The 20,367-nt window shown below is 36.3% G+C and overlaps 1 protein-coding gene across 1 annotated transcript; it reads left to right on the forward strand.

The window, feature by feature from the left end:
* The first annotated feature begins 3,415 nt into the window (after positions 1 to 3,415).
* slc6a19b (solute carrier family 6 member 19b) lies at positions 3,416 to 19,796 on the forward strand. The gene is made up of 12 exons (XM_065261304.2): positions 3,416 to 3,690; positions 6,516 to 6,656; positions 6,971 to 7,108; positions 7,463 to 7,644; positions 10,547 to 10,657; positions 10,738 to 10,850; positions 14,902 to 15,030; positions 15,983 to 16,139; positions 17,428 to 17,632; positions 17,720 to 17,879; positions 18,120 to 18,282; positions 18,402 to 19,796. Exons 1-12 carry the CDS (start codon positions 3,492 to 3,494, stop codon positions 18,645 to 18,647), a joined length of 1,944 nt encoding a protein of 647 aa, XP_065117376.1. The 5' UTR covers positions 3,416 to 3,491; the 3' UTR covers positions 18,648 to 19,796.
* The last annotated feature ends 571 nt before the right edge of the window (positions 19,797 to 20,367 follow it).

The following is a 20,367-nucleotide window of genomic DNA, read 5'->3' on the forward strand; positions in this document are numbered from 1 at the left end:
AGCCTGTAAGTCAACTTCTGTTAGCATTGCATTGTGCGCAAATCTTTCAAACATGGTAAGGAGCGTCACATTTCCGGCTGATGTCAGAGGTATTCAGACCAATCACAACGTAAAGATTAGCTGACCCATTAGGGACACCAAGCTTTTCAAATCTGTGCATTTCAGGGAGAGAGTGAAATCTGGAGCTACAAAAATGTACAGTATGTGGAAAATAATGCCTTTTTTTAACCATAAACCATGCAAACACATTGTATTATACCAAATACACAAAATAACTTTGTTTTTAGCAATGAAATAGGTGAACTTTAACAAACTGTGTGTAAAAAGAACTGAGTGTCCAATAGGAAGGTCAGGTTATGCCCTTGGACTGTAGTGCCTCATTTAAGGTAAGTTTCATACCTGATGGCTAACGCTGATGCTAGAGTGACCAGTTTGGGCAGTTTCGATGTTGTTTCATTATTAATTTACATGAAGTATCGTTTGGATGGGATCCCAAAAAACATTTTACCCAGAAAGTTATAAAGTTAAAATCATGGGCGCAACGACAAACACAGATACAGCTCAAAAATTCTAAGGCAGGAAGGCATCAAGGCATGTCCATAGACTGTTAAAAATAGGGCACGTTTGAATCCAATGTTTGGTTTGATTACCTTCATCTCTAGTGCAACAATTCTATTCGTGGGCATGCTCAGGGAGGGTGATTGGTCGAGCCTGGTCGAGTAAAAAATAAATTTTCATTTTTTACACCTTTTGATTGCATTTCTAGTGAGAAATTAGTATTGTAGTTTTCAAATATGGGATTAGTCATCACAAAGGTGATCTCTGTTTATATTTCTAACAAATTCCATTATGTTGCCTATGAAGGCTGTCCAAATGCGTTTCCCAGAGCAAAAAAGTCAAGAAAAGCGTTGTTGAAAAAACAATAATATAATGTGCACAGTGCGTACAGGGTTTGCTCAAATTGCTTCAGATTCTCTCAGATCTCTGCAGTTTTTACTGTATTGTTGTCTTCAAACTGAAAGACTTTAATATGTGGAAAGAAAAGTTTTCCCAAAAAACCTGTGTGTTGATCTTTATCCAGTGCCAAATAAAACAACAGCATTTAGTCATCCATAACCATCTCTATATGACTACAGCATTATAGTAGGCCTTGTTGCTCAAGCACTGTAAGTTGCCAACTACAGTGTATTCAGTGAAAAGTAGCTACAGTCACAGTCTGCTCATAAAGTCGCTAGATGGCGCTGTACGCTTATGAAGGACAGCTGACTTATTAATACGAGTTGATTGTTTCTATATTGTTATCCATTTTTACTAAAATTGACACTTTGCCTTAAATTTGTAATAATCTACACTTGCTTTTTAAACAGCATTAAATAAGTTCCCATTCTTGACTCTTATAGGGCTATAATATAGGCTGCCTTTTTTATTATACGGTTCAAGTCATCCATTTAGTTTTCTAATAAAATAAATTAGTATGTTGGCATAATTATATTTTTAAGAACAAAAATAATTTTATCACATAACTTTGAAATATCTTAACAAATGCATTTTACCTGTTCATGTGTATTTGAACAGAAATTATTTTATAAACTTGTACCGAATCCAATACATTTATTTAGCCACTAACTAGTTACCTGTGGTGACAATTTTGTACCTTTATTTAACAGTACAAAAATGGACCCTTCAAAAAGGGTACAAAATTGGCTTTGACAGGGTTTAATCATTGACTATAATATATATATATATATATATATATATATATATATAGTACCCAGCATGCATGGCGGCATGAAACTTTGTTGTTGATTGTCACCATGATTGTGTTTTATACGCTGATTGTTGATGTCTCAGTGTGTCTGATTTACACCATAGATTAGATTTGTGTGAAAAATATTTGATTCTTAAGGCTATATGGATTTACAGCACTGTTGGGTTTTACAGGAGCTTCACTGGCTTGACAGAACATAAAATTATACCCCTATATTATATTCAGCGCTTAATTTCTTGTATGAGATCATTAAATCACAATACTTATGTTTTTATAATATTTGAACACAATGAACAGAAGAAAACTAACATTAAACTTCAAGACCCAAGTGCCCAATTAAAGGAAACACTAAGCGACACATGGTGACTTACTATTTTAACCAGATTTACAGCCGTTGTATAGAACAACACATAAAAAATGGCAGAGGCTGTCTCTTGATATTGTACCTTTAACAGAAACTGTACTTATACATATATATGTATCTTTTAATGCTTGGGAACATATACGTACCTTTTTGACCCTCAAAAAGTTACATGCATGTACCTTGAGGTTCAATAATAAGCCATATGGGTACGTTAGTGTAGATTGTACCTTGGGGGACAGAAATGGACTCCTACTGTACCCCTATTTCTGACAGTGTATAACCCCATCAGATTTTTTTACACATTAAATAACCAACAAAAGATTAAACCAACAAAGATGTCAACACAATTAAACTCCCAAGAAAAAGATGTGGAGCTGTATCATCACCATTTCTGACGATAAATCTAGTAAAACATAGACACAAGTTCTTGTGTGTGTGTGTGCGCGCGCACGAGCGCATGTGCGTGTGTGCACATTTAAGGCCATTATGCAAATGAGTATAAATATTTTGCCAGTGATTTTACTTTTCGGTATTAAACTTACCACAATCAGAAGTTGTCATCCATTTTTAATCTGTTTTACCTGACAGTGGTTTATTTTATGCTTATGAACACTGAACTCTTCACCAACTGCCTTCTCACCACTAATCACAAAATGGTGAATCAGGGGCATTTTGATAATAGAATCAGTTCTTTAAAATGAATCACTCAACATAATCACGAAAAACAAAGCATTTGTTTTGTATCAAGTTCTTTTTTAATGACTCATTGAAAACTAAATTACAAAACAGGCTGATAAGAAAAAAACATTATTTAGTGTGATTGAAACCAAACACATTAATATAAAATAAAGAACTCTATAGCGCCCATTACTGAAATTTTCAGTCCATATAAAATGATGCCCGAATACATAATCAGTCATCTGGCTTTGTCATGTTCGGTGTTCTTTGAACTGAAAATGATCTTTGACATTGAATATTGTACCCTTGCGAGGGTATTAAGTTACCTCGAAAGTGCCATAAAGATCATTATCTTTAGTTATTAACCACAAGATGGGGTATGAAGAGACTTGTGTGTGCACTCATTATCCAGATCTCAATCTTTGATAAGACATTAATTATTGCCATGCACATGTCACGCCCCTTTTTGTTTTCACGCTTTTCAGCTGACAAGACAATTTCACCATTTCCAAAATGCACCATGACTCATTGGTCTGGAGGGATGCCAAAGTTCAGTACATATACCACCCATTCACAGACTCCTCACTGCTCCCTGAGATCTCCACCCTCATCCACAGAGATTCACCCACAGATACTCTCTGTCATCCATCATCAGTGAGTTAACAGGGAGCCTGGGAGATCATGAAGCTGAAGTTGCCGAATCCAGGCCTGGAGGACAGGATCCTGACCCATGCTGAACTGGACAGGCTGGAGGTCGAGGAGGCAGGAGATAGGCCCAAGTGGGATAACAAAGCCCAGTACATGTTGACCTGTGTGGGCTTCTGTGTGGGGCTGGGCAATGTCTGGCGTTTCCCCTACCTGTGTCAGAGTCACGGAGGAGGTGAGTGCTTGCTCAGACTTCTGGCTGGGTAAAATGTGTGTGACTTATATATGCTTAAATTAGAGTGACATTTTATATATATATATATATATATATATATATATATGGGGACCAATTATCCCCACAAAGATATAAATACCAGTACCTTTGTGACCTTGTGGGGACATTTTGAGGTTCCCATGAGGAAACAAGCTTATAAATAAAGCAGAATGATATTTCTTGAAAATGTGAAGTAGCAGAAAGTTTTCTGTGATGGTTAGGTTTTGGGTTAGGGGAAAGGAATAGAATATACAGTTTGTATAAAATCTAAAAGTCTATGGAATGTCCCCACAAAACATGGAAACCAAAATGTGTGTGTGTGTGTGTGTGTATGTATTTGTGCGTGTGGGGGTACCTTGGCTGTATTTTTTAATCTTTAAAGTTCATACAGTACATATAAAAAAAAGGTCAGAAATAGTCCCAAGCTTTACTGGGGCAGTATCCAGTAAAAAAGATCCTTATTTGTACCATTAATGTACAAATATGGATTATGGTATTTCCCTTTGAGGTACTAACTAATATGCACTTTTTGGTACAATATGTACCTCTGAAGAGTGAAAACGAACTCTGTCCAGAGGTGTACTTTTTGAAAGGGTAACGCCAAGTGACAAGATACAATTTTTTAAAAATGTATCTGACAGTGTAAGCACTTTGCTCTCTTACTGAAATCAGAAATAATATTTAAATTATATGAATACATGCATTATATTCTATGTTTAGTTTAATTTTTTTTATAAAAACGCTCACTTTTCACAGAAGGCACGGTGAGAATAGGAGAAAGAAAAAAATGATCCTGGCCTTTGATCCGCATCTATTTGCATGTTTCATATAAACTACAGTATATTGTATAATTAAAACAACCTTTAAAACTTGAACAAGCACTAAAGATGACAATGCCTGACTTGCACAACTTACAAAAAGTACCCATTTTACAATCCCCAATTTATGACCAAGGCCACTTGATCTAAATATGCAGGATGTTTAAATGGTAAAATATGAAAATTTAATTATTCAATAAAAAATAATCAATATTAACAAATTTAAAAGGAAAAATAAAATAATTTTTTTTTAGAAAAGAAACAAAGGCATAATTTACAGATTAAAATGTATTGTACTTATTCTACCTATGTTACTAGCTTATACACTAGTCAACATTTGAAGTGGAACAAAACAATTCATAAAAGTTGCCTTAAAACCAGTGCACAATACCCGTTTTTGTTTTAGGGCAACTTGATGAACTTCTTTGATCCACTTCAAATGTTGACTAGTATACTTTACAAAAAGCATTACATGTACTGTATTACTAGTCAAGATATTAAGTGTACAATTGCATTAACAATATTAGAAATCAAATCCTTTAACATACTTTTGTAAGTGTAACATTCTAAAAAACACATTACACGCTAAACAAATTGGTGCTAAGTAGCACTAAAACCTCGTATTTGTAGGGGAACCATTTTTAGTGCTATTTAGCACCTACGTATAAAGCACCAGATATGGTTCTACATAGCACAATATGGTTCTACACAGGTGTGACATAGATTACGAGCCAGTGAAGCACTTTTATTTAGCACCGTTTGTTTTGAGAGTGTAGGCCTAGAAAAAATAATGTTCACAAAATATATATTAATAAAGCTAATTAAATAGATGTGAGGGTTTTTTTGTGCTGTTGAACACAAAGGAAGATAATAAGCACACAGTTGCCGGTACCCACTGACTTCCTTAGTATTTTTTTTAATGGAAGCCAATGGGTACCAACTGTGTGATTACCATAAATTATATTGTGTTCAACAGAGGTTTAGAACAACATGAGGGGAAGAAAACAATGACAGAATCTCAATTTTTAGGTGAACTATTCCTTTAATTTATATGTTATAAACGTATATAAAACACTTCATTCTTAAGTGTACATACTGTAAATGTATATATGTATCAAATTAATTTATTGCAGTTCTAAAATATAAGCAAGAACTTGATAGTCATTTTTGTGAGTGATCTTCTCTCATGAGATGATAATTACAAGATCAGCCCTCTGTTAGTATCACATTAATTTTCACAAGTTTCCTCTAAGTACAATAATATCTGTAATACTTTTACCATGGATCAGCTCAAGGCTAACTAGAGGTCATGGTGAGATCACATCTGATGAGAAGAACATATCAGGGGTCAAAGCCTCCCAGACAACTATTAACTCAACTCGCCAGAAAACAGGCTGACAGTAGCATCTGAACTGGAAGCAGCTTTAAAAAATGCATGCACATTATATTTCATTTAAGAAGCTCTGTTCTAAAACTTCTGTTTAAATTCAGATAATTCAACAATACTCATGTAGGCATACTGTACTTACATAAAGGCGGATGAGTGACAGATTATCACATGTTATCACTTAGGATAAAATTCCCTCAAAGAATGGGGAAACAAAATAGCTGATAAGCTCATTTATGAAGTCAGACTTTTGACCCTAAGAAAGAATATTGAAAGATTAGACATATCTGTGGCCAGACAAACACAATAGTAAATGTGATAATAATCACCAACGATATATTACACACCACATAATACACTGGCAGAAAAAAAATGGTCCCTTGTTATCACTTGGGCATTACCTTTTTTAAAAGGTATATAATATGTGTACCATTTACGTACATATATGTATACATTCGGTACCAATATGTACCTTTGAGATATTAGTCAAGACCTATATGATATGAACTCTTTAAGTGTGCTTCAGCTAGGGACCATTATTATTGCAACTAAAAAGCCTTGATCTGTGTTTTTTCTTTCAGGGGCTTTTATGATTCCTTTTCTGATCCTGTTGGTTTTTGAAGGCATCCCTCTCCTTCATCTTGAGTTTGCCATTGGTCAGAGGTTGAGGAAAGGAAGTGTTGGAGTGTGGCGAACCATTAACCCATACATGATTGGAGTTGGTGAGCAGACGCACTTATAGGCATAACTGTTACAGATCCAAGCTTAAATGTTTATTTTTGTTCCCATTTTTTTTAAGTTTGCAATTATATAAACATTTGAAAGACAAAATATATTTTGGACATGTGCATTAGTATGCTGTACTATTTATAAATTTTTCATTTTCTGGGAAGTAAGCACGTGACCTTGGCCTTCCTCTGATACTATGGTTTATCAGCTGACTCTTTCAAATGGCCTTGGTTTCACACTGTTGAGTAATTGATCTAAGTAGGTTGCTTCCTGTACAAACAAACAAACAACAGGTTTTCTTCCGCAGGTATTGCGTCAATGTGTGTGTCATTTCTCGTCAGTCTGTACTATAACACCATCATAGCATGGGTCATGTGGTACTTCTTCAATTCCTTCCAGGATCCGCTGCCCTGGAGCCATTGTCCCATCAATATCAACAGGACAGGTATACTTTACACTGTACAAAGAGCCATTCAATTATAGATGTGTATGAAAAGTTTTGAAAATATGCTCATTTCCAGCTCCCAAAGAGTTAAACATTTGAGTTGTACCGTTTTGGAATCCAGTCAGCTTATCTCCGGGTCTGGTGGTACCACTTTTAGCATAGCTTAGCATAATCCATTGAATCTGATTAGACCATTAGCATTGTGCTAAAAAATAACCAAAGAGTTTCGATATTTTTCCTATGGTAAAACTCAAATGTTGAACTCTAGGGGAGCTGGAAAATGAGCATATTTTCATAAAAAGTGGAGTGTCCCTTTAAAAGACACAGCTGATCTACTGTTGTTTATGTTTGTAGGACTAATACCTGAGTGTGAAAAAAGTTCACCTGTGGATTATTATTGGTATAGAGAGACTCTTAACACCACTGCAGCCATAGATGAGACAGGTGGGCTGCAATGGCCAATGATACTCTGTCTGATCTCAGCCTGGGCAGTGCTGTACATTTGCTGCATACGTGGAATAGAAACGACTGGAAAGGTATAAAACTATATCTATAAAAGTTTTTCATTGGTCCTATAAACAGATCTATCTATCTGCCCTAAACTCACACAATTGGTTGGGACAATGTAGGAGGAGTCAACCAACAAATGGCATACCTACTGTACTGTAAGCTGTCTCGAGTAGTTGGATTAAAATAGTGCAATCTGACAGGAAAACTTAACTGTTTTACAAGAAGGGGATTTTGTATGAATTTGTACAATGTCAATTGTGCAGAAATGTACAATATGTATAAATAAAATAAGCATAGTGCCAAACCCATAAACCCACCCCTTGCAGCTCGTACTGTTACAAATAAAATTGTATGAGTTAGGCCCCTCACAAAATTATTACAAATTGCCACAATACACTTTTTTAAGTGTGATAATGGGGGGGACAAGTTACATCACCTTTTTCATTGAAAGTAATTGCACATATAACAGTAATAACAGTGTAAGGCTTAAGCCAATGATATTTCAGTTATAAAATCAGAATTCATGCTGCAGTTTGACAATAAAAGACATACGTAATAAACAATTGAAATGGCAAAGGTTATGCTTTTTATATAATAGGAATGCTATCAATGAATGCAATCATAAAAATAAAGATTACAGTGCCGTATCGTAAGGACACATGCTCATAAAGATGACAAACACAGTACATGTTTACAGCTTTATAACTCCACATAAAGAATTAAGTCGATGGTTTTGTTTCAACTTTTGCAATAAGAACTGAATGTCCAAAGAGTTTATCTCTAAATCACCCGAGAACAAACTGTTATATAAGTACTGTATGAACCCACTGTCTCATACCTATTGCTCAGTTTCTTCTTCTTCTCCGAAATGAATTGCATTTTTGAGGGCCTAAACATGCTCGAAAACTCATGAAACTTTGCACATGTTTCAGAAGTGACGAAAATTTACATGTAGTAGGCGTCAGAAGTGGGCGTGTAGAAATGACTTCATAGCGCCACATGCAAAATTTCAAAAGAACAACCCTCCCGTTACGAAAAATGTACCGATAAAAAATCTATCACCTCAAGATCTACAAAAAATTCCCTCGAACCAAGGAAGTCGAAGTTTCACTGTGATTTCTGTGCAAATTTTGCCATTTCCAGGCTTCGTACTTTAACAAACTCCTCCTAGAGATTTCATCAGATCATCATCATATTTGGTCAGTCTCATATAAAGGCCTTTGCAATGTTAAATTGCGGAGCTTTTGACTTTTCGTTGGGAGGTGTGTCCATGGCGGCCTAACAAATTTCACTGCTTTCGCTATGAAACAGGAAGTTGTTATAAGTAAGGCATACAATGTCCAATCTGCCCCCGACTTCACATGTTTGATAAGGGTCTTGGCCTGAACAAATTTCAATGACAATATTTAGCTTCAGTCATAGCGCCACCTAGAGGTAGCAGGAATTGCCATGTTTTATGCTGTGATTTACTGCTCTTAGGGATTTAATCAAATCATCATCATATTTGGTCAGACTGAACTTAAGCCCTTTGCGATGATAAATTGCGAAGATCTTGACTTTTCGTTAAAGGGCGTGTCCGTGGCGACCTGGCAAAGTGTGATGTTTCGACATAAAACAGGAAGCTGTTGTAATTCAGGCATATATTGTCCAATCTGCCCCCGACTTCACACGTTTGATAAGGGTCCTGGGCCTGAACCATACAACATGGCATAATTCAGTAACAGTCATAGCGCCACCTAGTGGCAGCGTGAAATACCATGTTTTACGTTGTGACTTACTGCTCTTAGAGATTTAACCATATCAACATCATATTTCATCATTCTAATCTCAAGACCTTGTACGATGATAAATAGCAACCACCTTGACTTTTCGTTAAAGGGTGTGTCCGTGGCGGCCTCGCAAAGTATCGCTACATAAATCGCATTTTTGACAGCCTAAATGAGCTCAAAAAGTCATGAAACGTCGCACACATGTAAAATGTGGTGAAATGTTTTATTGAAATAGGCTTCAGAACTGGAGGTGTAAAAATGGCCTACTGAAAAACTTAAGAGAGCAGCCCCCCGTTACAGTAAACATACAAATACAAATGTGATAGGATCATGTATCACCCCAAGATCTACAAAAAGTCTCTTGGAGCCAAGCTCTAAACCCCACAGGAAGTCGGCCATTTTAAATTTTCTCTGTAGCTTGAGTGCAAATATTGCCATTTGCGATACTAAATTGCAAAGATCTTGCACATGTTTCGATGGAGGGTGTGTCCGTGCGGCCTGACAAATTTCTGCTTTTTGGCATAAAACAGGAAGTTGTTCTAACTCAGGCTTCACATGTTTCATAAAGGTCTTGGCTTGAAAACACCAACATGGAATTATTCACATACAGTCATAACGCCACCTGCTGGCAGCGGGAAATGTAAAGTTTTACACTGTGATGTACTGCTCTTAAAAAAATTTAATCAAATCAGATCTTGACTTTTCGTTGAAGCGCGTGTCCGTGGCGGCCTGGCAAAGTTTCACCATAAAATTGGAAGTTGTTGAAATTCAGGCATACACTGTCCGACCTGCCCCATTCTTCACACGGGTCCCGGCCTGAAAACATCAACATAGCAAAATACAGATACAGCCAGAGTGCCACCTAGAGGCAGCAGGAAACCCTGATTCACTGCTCTAAGAGATTTAACAATATCAACATCATATTTGGTCAGTCTAATTAGAATATCCACATATATTTACACACTAAAATTCATATCCCCACTGTTCACTGTTTTCATAAGGCCATCGGGTGGCGGTACACATACACATACGAGGGCCCTTCCATCGCTGCTTGCAGCTTTCATTTTTATTAGAGCTTTAGATATACATTTTTTAGCAAATAAGGTTTCACTTGCAAATACCTTTACATAAGCCAAATAAAGTGTCTCTTCTGTTTTAGGCCGTGTATGTGACGTCTACATTGCCGTATTTAGTTCTGACTATCTTCTTGATAAGAGGACTGACTCTGAAGGGATCTGTCGATGGCATAATATTTCTCTTCACACCAGATGTAAGTGTTACTTTATGTAATAAAGGGTTAACCTCATGTAGCATTGTCAGGAATGAAACATTGTGTGCTTGTGTTTACAGTTAAATGAGCTGGCAAACCCCACCACATGGCTGGATGCAGGAGCACAAGTGTTTTATTCATTTTCTCTGGCTTTTGGGGGTCTCATCTCCTTCTCCAGCTATAATTCTGTGCAGTAAGTCATTTTCAAGGTTTGTTTGGATTAGAGCTGTACCTTTTAAAAGTTCTAATATGTGCATTTTGGTACAGATATGGACCTTTTCCAAAGTATACTTTTTCAAAAGGTACCGCCCAAGTGACAACTTTTGTACCTTCTTGTATTTTTTTATCTGAGAGGGTGTTATGTAGCACCTAGATTAAAGACTCATAATTCAACAGTCTCATAATATAGTGTAACACCTCCAGTATCCAAAACGTGAATTAAGATTTTGTAATAAATCTCTGTTTGCATACAGTAGCATGGTTTGATAAATTATACATTACTCCTATGCAACAGTTCTTTCTGGTTCTCAAATCTAATTGGCTGAGAGTGACAAGTGACAGTGTATCATTTTACACTGAAAACAGGAGTTTGCACCATAATAGTGCAATAGTGCCTGCAAATATTACGTCTGCCTGCACTATTCAAAACAACTATCTGAAAGAGCCTTTTAAAGACACTTTGTTGTTGTTTTTGATTTATCTACGCATATCAATATCTTTATCATATGATATGGCTCTATATCAGTATGGCTGTAAATGCCTCTGCCCTTATGCTGATATAGAGCCATATAACACGATACTCAAGTGATATTGCTTTACAACAACATTTATATGGTTTTAAGTGTGACGTAAGTTTTAAGTTTTCATTTTATAAATTTATTGGTAACACTTTACAATAAGGGTGCACTAATAAGCATGAATGCATGCTTAACTAATGCGCAGATAATACTGAACTAATGTATTACTAATGATTATCTACATGTAAGCTATTCATTAATGATTGCCTCATTAGCAACTAATGAAGAGTCTGTCTGATTAATATATTAGTTCATAATATGAATTGTTATTAATTAAATATGTAATTGTGGATTAATTCCATCATCACTTCTTTTATGAACTAATAGTGTTAATTAATTTCTTAATTACCACAATGATCCAAAGCCTTATAATACAGGCAAACTAATATGCATTAATACATTATTAATTACAGCATTAGTAGTGTGTTAATTAATACAATTACTAAATAATGAGTTAATAATAATGTGCCTCAACAAGTAAAGTCACAATATAATGATATATTTGCAATGCATTAGCTAATGATTAATTAATAATTAATGACCATCACTAAAGTTTTTAAGCTATTTATTAAAGGGGACAGAGAATGAAAAACCATTTTTACCTTGTCTTTGTTGAATAATGGTAGTCTACCCACATTCACAAACATACAAAAAGTGCTAAACATGCTAAACATCTCAGTCTCATAGAAATTCCTCTTTTAGAAATGTCAGCCAGAAAACGGCCCAATCTGAAAAACTGATGCTTATGACATCACAGGCATCTAACTGCCTCTCCACTTTAAAATAATTGGCTACATTTTTTGAGTGGCAGCAAAGTCAGCCAATGAGTAATGAGATTGCAAGTTAAGCCAGTAGGGGGAGCCAAATAGGTGCAAAACCACTTGTTTAAAGTCCCCCACCCTAATAGAGCTATCTGAGAGAGGTTTTTAGGAAGCTTCTAAGGCATTACAGACCCAAACAAAAAATATTTTGTCTACATGCACATTACAGAACAAGGATAAATACTCCGTTCAATCATTCTATGTCACCTTTAAACACTGGTTTCCAAAACCATTGCCAAAAACACATTTCCATAACACAATACATTTAAACACAACATAAAAACATTTAAAAAATATATATATATAAAATGAAATAATATATTCCTCTCTCTATGACAACTGAAAAGTTAATGAAAGTTAATGTCACATATATAGTAACATATGACATGCAGATAAATACATATCATGCTAGAAATAGTTTTTGCTTTTTGGCATATATTCCCACTGTGTTTATATATCAGTCATAACCTGCAACAAAACACAATGTTTTTTGTAACTATTTCGTACTTTCAACAGGGCAAACGTAACAGCTTTCATGTTTTACAGCAATGGTAAAGCAAGTAGTTGATAGAAAGAACATGCACAGACAAATCCGAATTAAACCCTGCGGCTCGTGACGACACATCGATGTCCTAAGACACAAGACGATCAGTTTGTGTGAAAAACCGAACGGTATTTATATAATTTCCTCTAATACAACACTATCCGGAGCAACACTTGCATTCACATCACCGTCTTATTCATCTAACGTTAAATGGTGGGTTGGGAAACAACTTCCTAAGTGCATACTGCCACCTACTGTATTGGGTGCACGGCATGAGGGCGCATATAAACTATACGGGGCTTCCGATACAGTAGGTGGCGGTATGCACCTAGGACAACATGATCTCACAAAGTTCCGTGGGATAGTCACGGAATTTTTTGCTCATTTTTCCGTGGCATTCTCACGGATCTCCGCATATTTCCGTGGCCCTGACACGGACTTTCTTTTCCGTGGCATTCTCACGGATTGGTTACTCAACTGCTTTTTCCTATTTTCAAACCATTGTCGCTTCGGTTTAGGGTTAGATTTGGTGTTTGCATTAGTTTGTCACTTTAAGTATTGGTTTATACTATTTTTACTGATATATTCTTTTATATTTTCTAAACTTTAATCAATTGCTGCCTGGCGTTGGGGTTAGAGTTGGGTTTGGGTAGGGATGTCATTTTATGTAAATCTAACCCTAAACCGAAGCGACAATGGTAAGAAAATAGGACAAAACAGTTGAGTTACCAATCCGTGAGAATGCCACGGAAAAGAAAGTCCGTGGCAGGGCCACGGAAATATGCGGAGATCCGTGAGAATGCCACGGAAAAATGAGCAAAAAATTCCGTGACTATGCCACGGAAATTCGTGAGATCAGGTTGCCTAGGAAGTTGTTTCGCAACCCGCCATTTAACATTAGATGAATAAGACGGTGATGTGAAAAATAAATACAACGGTGATGTGAACGCACGTGTTGTTCTGGGGATATTTTTGTATTAGACGTAAAATATTATATAAATAGCCTACTGTTCGGTTTTTCACACAAACCGATCGTTTCGTGTCTTAGAACATCGATGTGTCATCACGAGCCGCAGAGGTTTCATTTGGATTTTTCTGTGCATGTTTTTTTTTTTGTCTATCAGAGTTTGTTACCATCCACTTTTACGACTGACAGACTGAAACGGTTGGACTTAAAAATTTACATTTGTGTTATGTATTAGCACGGGTTGCCAGATTAACACAGATTCTGTGAGGTATCTGCCTAATTTTGATCAGTGTTCTTTTTCATTTTTATACCGTGCTTCATATATGCTTAAAATCTGCACTTTCACTCCTTTAATGTTGTGTTTAAATGTATTGTGTTATGGAAATGTGTTTTTGGCAATGTTTTTGGAAACCAGTGTTTAATAAATAACTTTTATAGACTCTAGTGATGGTCATTAATTATTAATTAATCATTAGCTAATGCTTTGCAAATATATCATTATGTTGTGACTTTACTTGTTGAGGCACATCCTTATTAACTCATTATTTAGTAATTGTATTAATTAACACACTACTAATGCTGTAATTAATAATGTATTAATGCATATTAGTTTACCTGTATTATCTGGAAGTTGAAATATAAGGCTTTGGCTCATTGTGGTAATTAACAAATTAATTAACACTATTAGTTGATAAAATAAGTGATGATGGAATTAATTCACAATTACATATTTAATTAATAACAATTCATATATGAACTAATATATTAACCAGACAGACTCTTCATTAGTTGCTAATGAGGCAATCATTAATGAATAGCTAATGAATAGCTTAGATAATCATTAGTAATACATTAATTCAGTATTATCTGTGCATTAGTTAAGCATGCATTCATGCTTATTAGTGCACCCTTATTGTAAAGTGTTACCAATTTATTTGTAAAACAGCTATTTAATGTATACTTGAAAGTACTATACTTACTATAAAGTTGACAGTTATCAGGGCTAATTTTTTTAAGTTTATTTACTGTATATGTAGTTGATACTTCTCATAAACATGGTTGGATTTTACCGAAGTCTGCATGCTAAATCTATCTTTTCTTTGTCTTTCTGTCAGTAATAACTGTGAGCAGGATGCAGTAATCATCTCTATCATCAATGCATTCACATCCATCTATGCTGCTACTGTCATCTACACCATCATTGGTTTCAGAGCTACGGAAAGATTTGATGACTGTTTAAATGGGTAAGTGCTTATCATAGTTTAGATAAGTGTGATGTCCTGTGGTGTCACAAGAGTGACTTCTGAAAATAACATATAACCACAAAGAGACCTTGTACAAATGAGTTGTTTTTGATTGTCACGGAAAAGAATTAAAATAGAAGTAAACAGTAATAACATTACAATAAAAGTATATTGCATAGTCATTGTACTGTACAATAGGAGCATTTAAGAACTTAAAGGTGCCATAGAATTTAAAACTGTTTTTACCCAGCCAAAGATGAATAATAAAGAGTTCATGGTAATTACATATTGTGAGCCTTAAACACTTTTGTTTCCTCTTTCTTATGTAAACGTTGTGCATGCAAAAGACCGCTGGAAAACAGGCCAATCTCAACATAGCACCAACTGTGATGTCACAGCCATGATGTATGGCCCCAACATTAAATTACACATTCAATTAAGTACAATTACAATGCTAAAAACAAAGTTGTGACTGCTGAGTTAGCGCTATATGCTAATGAATGCTATGTGCTAACGTTTAGGCTGAAGTTCTACTATTGACGTTACAGTTACGTATTGCAGGTCCATACTGAAGAAACACAAACTTACCACTCAAAAACATCCATTAACAATCTCCAAACCATTGATTATTCCTCATAATCTGTATCGTCATCTGATACAGGCTACAATACAATATGTGAGCTACTAACAAAAGCCTCATGAGCCTCGCTGTGAAGCAGCCAATCACAGCAGAGCTCAACATTATTATTCATGACCTTTTCAAAGAAGGTAATAACGACCCGTTTCATTCTAGGGAAAAATACTAGGGTTGTAAATGGACATAAAGTCACATACCTTCTATGTAGATATCAGAAAACAATTTAACATATTGTATCAATGCATTCTTTGGCACCTTTAATGTGAAATGTGTTTCTATTCATTTTAATCCACACATCTTACCTCTGGCCTACAGAAACATCTTGACTCTTTTGAACACATTTGACCTGCCAGAGGGAAACATCACTGAAAGCACTTATGATATGGCTCTTCAGAGTCTAAACACCTCATACCCCGACATCATCTCCAACCTCACACTTAAGACCTGTAATCTCAACACCTTCCTCAGTGAGGTACAATAATCACTATTCACTTAGTTAGGCTTGCATGTTAAAGGTCACCTGATATGAGAAATTTACTTTTAAATGTTGTTTGAACATAACTGTGTGTTGCCTGCGTGTGTATACAACCACCCTGTAATGTCTGTTCACTCCTTTTTTATCATGGGGGTAAGCTATTTTTCTAAGCAAACTGACATCACTTTGCTTAGGCCCCGCCCACAACTGTCCAAAGAGCACAGTTAGGCCAAAATTTCTAATTTAAATTGTATTTACATAATTCATTATTGCACATTCAGTATGAAAAATGAAGTAAGGTGATTGTCTAATTAAAAATGGTGTATGCAGGGAGTAAAAAGGTAGGCAGCAGCTCATTTGCATTTAAAGAGACACACACAAACAGAACTTTTTCCTGCACACCCAATAGTGGGTCTTTTTTAACTTTGTATAATAAATGATTTGGACCTGAAACTTCAGGCAAATTCTGGGGACACCTGAGACTAACATTGCATTGTGAAAAATTACCATATTAGGTGACCTTTAATGGAAACAAATATAGCAGGAGACAAGATAATTTTGCAAAAGACAAAATTGGCGCTTTTCCATTGCATAGTACCCCATGGTTTGGTTTGGTTTGGGTCAGGTCGGGTCAGCTCACCTCACTTTGGTTAGCTTTTCCATCGAGTTTAGTAACACTTCGGAGTGGGAGGGATTATAGGCATGTTGTTAGAGCAAAGCACAGATGACCACATGTTTGCTCAAGACAGCGCAAGCTAGCATGAAGGTAAAGCTAATCTTTTACATTACAGCGATGACGTTGTTAGTGACAATTCTCTCAGACCAATCAGTGATCTACAGTGTTTTTTTCGCGTCATGTTTTGGTATCAGCTCGGGTCGCTTGGAACCCCAACCGAGGTAGTACTAAAAAAGTATTGGGTACTAGTACTGCACACAGTGGAAAAGCCCCCAAAAGTAAGCTGACCCGACTTAAGCCAAACCGTGGGGTACTATGCAATGGAAAAGTGGCAAATGTGTCACTATGTACAAAAGTGCTGCAGTTTCCAGACTGCATGAAGGTACATGAAGGTACAAAAGTTGTCACTTCATGACATTACTTGGTTTGTTTTTGCTGCATCCACAAGCTCAGCACCACTCACAACAAAGAGGAAACGTTCACTTCATGAGGTGTCATGGTGTTCACCACAAACACTATTCAGTTGACATTTCACCTGAAAACTTAAGCAAGACAAGGACCGGAAATCATTATTTTGACAGTATGTATCTTGTATTTATATTTTTACAGGGTGTCGAAGGAACAGGCCTGGCTTTTATTGTGTTCACTGAAGCCATCACGAAGATGCCCCTGTCTCCGCTCTGGTCTGTCCTGTTCTTTGTCATGCTCTTCTGCCTTGGCCTGTCCTCCATGTTTGGCAACATTGAGGGTGTCCTGGTTCCCCTGCAGGACCTAAGGATTCTCCCGAAAAGCTGGCCAAAAGAAGTTATTTCAGGTATTATTATTATTTCGCTATGTTTTAGGGATTGTATTACAACTCCCAAATGATTTCTCCATTCACATCCTTCAATGTGCACTGCAGGAGTGACGTGCTTGGTCTGCTGTCTGGTTGGATTGATCTTCGTGCAGGGCTCTGGAAATTACTGGCTGGCCCTGTTTGACAGCTTTGCTGGCTCCATCCCTCTCCTCATCATAGCATTTTGTGAGATGGTTGGAGTTGTGTATGTCTATGGGATAGACAGGTAGGTTGGAGCCCAATTTTGCAATCTATTGATGTTGGCACAGTGAAGGAAATATTGGGGTTTATTAAATAATCATACTTGTTTATGTTGGGAACTGGTTATAGGCAAGAAGCAAGAAAAAATATTTTCCATCATATTATGTACTGTTTGATACAGACTACTGAATCAGCTATAAAGAGTAGACACTGAGTTTATTGTTTAGATCAAACTCGCCGAGTCAAATCTCCTTTTTCTGAACAGGTTCAATGAAGACCTGGTATTTATGATTGGACACAAGCCTAACATCTTCTGGCAAGCTACATGGAGATTTATTAGTCCTATAATCATGTTAGCCATCTTCATCTTCTACTTTTCCACCGTTGTCACCAAAGAGATATTCTACAGTGCCTGGGACCCCGAATCGGTAAGGTCACTTACAGTAATGTACACATTTATACAGTGTTTACCACTTCGAAAGAAAAGAACATCAAACCTTTTACATTACAAAGTAAAATAACCATTTGAATGTTGTTGGATTTATAGGAAAATTTCCCAGTCTTAGAAAAGAAGCCATACCCATCATGGATCTACGTAATAATCTTTTTCTTGGCTGGGATTCCCAGTTTGTCTGTTCCTGGTGCTGCTGCTTTCAGAGCCATACGAGACTACTGCTGCAATAAACATCGCAGTGACTCAGTTAAAGAACTCGATTTTGTATCTTACAAAATTCAAATGGAGAATGGAGAACCGAAATCACAAAAGACTTACCAAAACCACTACGAGAACTAACTTGAAAATTATTAGTAATCAGTTTAACACATTTTTAAGGTGCACTGTGTAACTTTTAGGAGGATCTCTTGCCAGAAATGCAATATAATATACATAACTATATCATCAATGGTGTATAAAGACCTTACATAATCAACTGTTATGTTTTTATTATCTTAGAATGAGACGTTTTATCTACATACAACGGCGGTCCCCTTACATGAATGTTGCCATTTTGCACCGCCATGTTTCTACAGTAGCCCTAAATGGACAGACTGCTCTATATAGCACAATTTATCACTATGTTGTCCTAGACGATGACATGTTTGTCCTGTGGCGGCTTCTGTAGCTTCTCTATGCACTTTGAAAGGGAGGGGTGAGCGATGGACTGAGCCGTTGGTTGCAATTCACTGTCTCACCGCTAGCTGGCGTTAAACCCACACACAGCACCTTTAAAGAATGTTGACTAATTCATCAGACAATGGGAATACTGATAGCATTTTTGTACTTTTTGGAAAGATGTTTCATTTGTTTGTCTTGAATCCCAAACCAGCATGTGGCTATTTTCATAGCATAAACCTAAATATAAAGGTAAAACAAATGAACAAGTTAAAATCCAGAATTTCACTGTGTGCGTGTTCCCTTAACATCACAATAACAAAGTGCTAACGTTCCAGAATATTTTAGGTCTTATTGAACTAAGACAAAAGTACATTTTTCATAGACGCAAAAGCCTCTAAACCCCAACTAAAAAAAAAAGAATAATTAAATAAAAGAGAAAATAATATAAATCGAACGCTCTCAGCACATATTAAATGTTCATCAAATATTTTAGCTCCAAATCCACTTAATCCTTTCTTTGAATTACTGATTTGTTGGCAGAATCTATTAAGAGTCTAATAAAATGCTTTTTTACATGAAAACATGTCAGATGCACTTCAGGTTTTGCATCTGAGCTCGTCCTATATTTCTCTATGGAAAAATGTGAGCATTCAGAAAATATAATATTTTAAAGATTGTGTTATTGGCATATGCATTTAAATTTAAATATATAGATCAGGCTTTGTATTTATTTTTATAACAAATCTATTGATATTGGATTTTGACTTAATATTGTATGCAAGCACAGTGTTTTTAAGAGCCATACATACTGTATATGTTCAATTTTTAATAAAGGAATTTGTGTGTATGTTGTTTATCTTGTAAGTGCAGTATATGTATCTACTGAACATTTGCCTAAAGGGGGTCTCACACCAGAGGCGCAGCTCAGCGCCGTGTCGCGTCTAGGACAACGGAGGTATCGTAGAACCGGAATTGCACATTAAATGGCGCGAGCTTAGTCAGATAGCGTCTACTTCAAAATGCAAAATATACGTTAGCAGCCAATGTTAAATAAAATGTGATGTTATTTAATGTTAAACTATGTAAGTGGCGCTCTGTGGCGCAGAGCAACTTCCTGAGTCGTAGCTGGGCGCCACGGCCACCTGTCGGCGCTGATGTGTGTACACTCATAGAAAACAATGTGTACAATTTTTTTTTAGAACGGCGCGGCGCTGAGCTGCACGTCCGGTGTGTGACCCCCTTAATTCTTTGTTTTTATAATTCATTGTGTCTGTACTCTACACCCCTGTAAATTACCCCTGGCAGGTCATTTACATCTTTATTTATATCACTCACTCTAAAAATGGCAGGGTTATTTTTAACTATAATGGGTAAATATTGGTTTAAAAATTACCCAATG

Source organism: Paramisgurnus dabryanus, chromosome 13 (assembly GCF_030506205.2).
Source record: "Paramisgurnus dabryanus chromosome 13, PD_genome_1.1, whole genome shotgun sequence".
Classification (NCBI taxonomy): Eukaryota; Metazoa; Chordata; class Actinopteri; order Cypriniformes; family Cobitidae; genus Paramisgurnus; species Paramisgurnus dabryanus.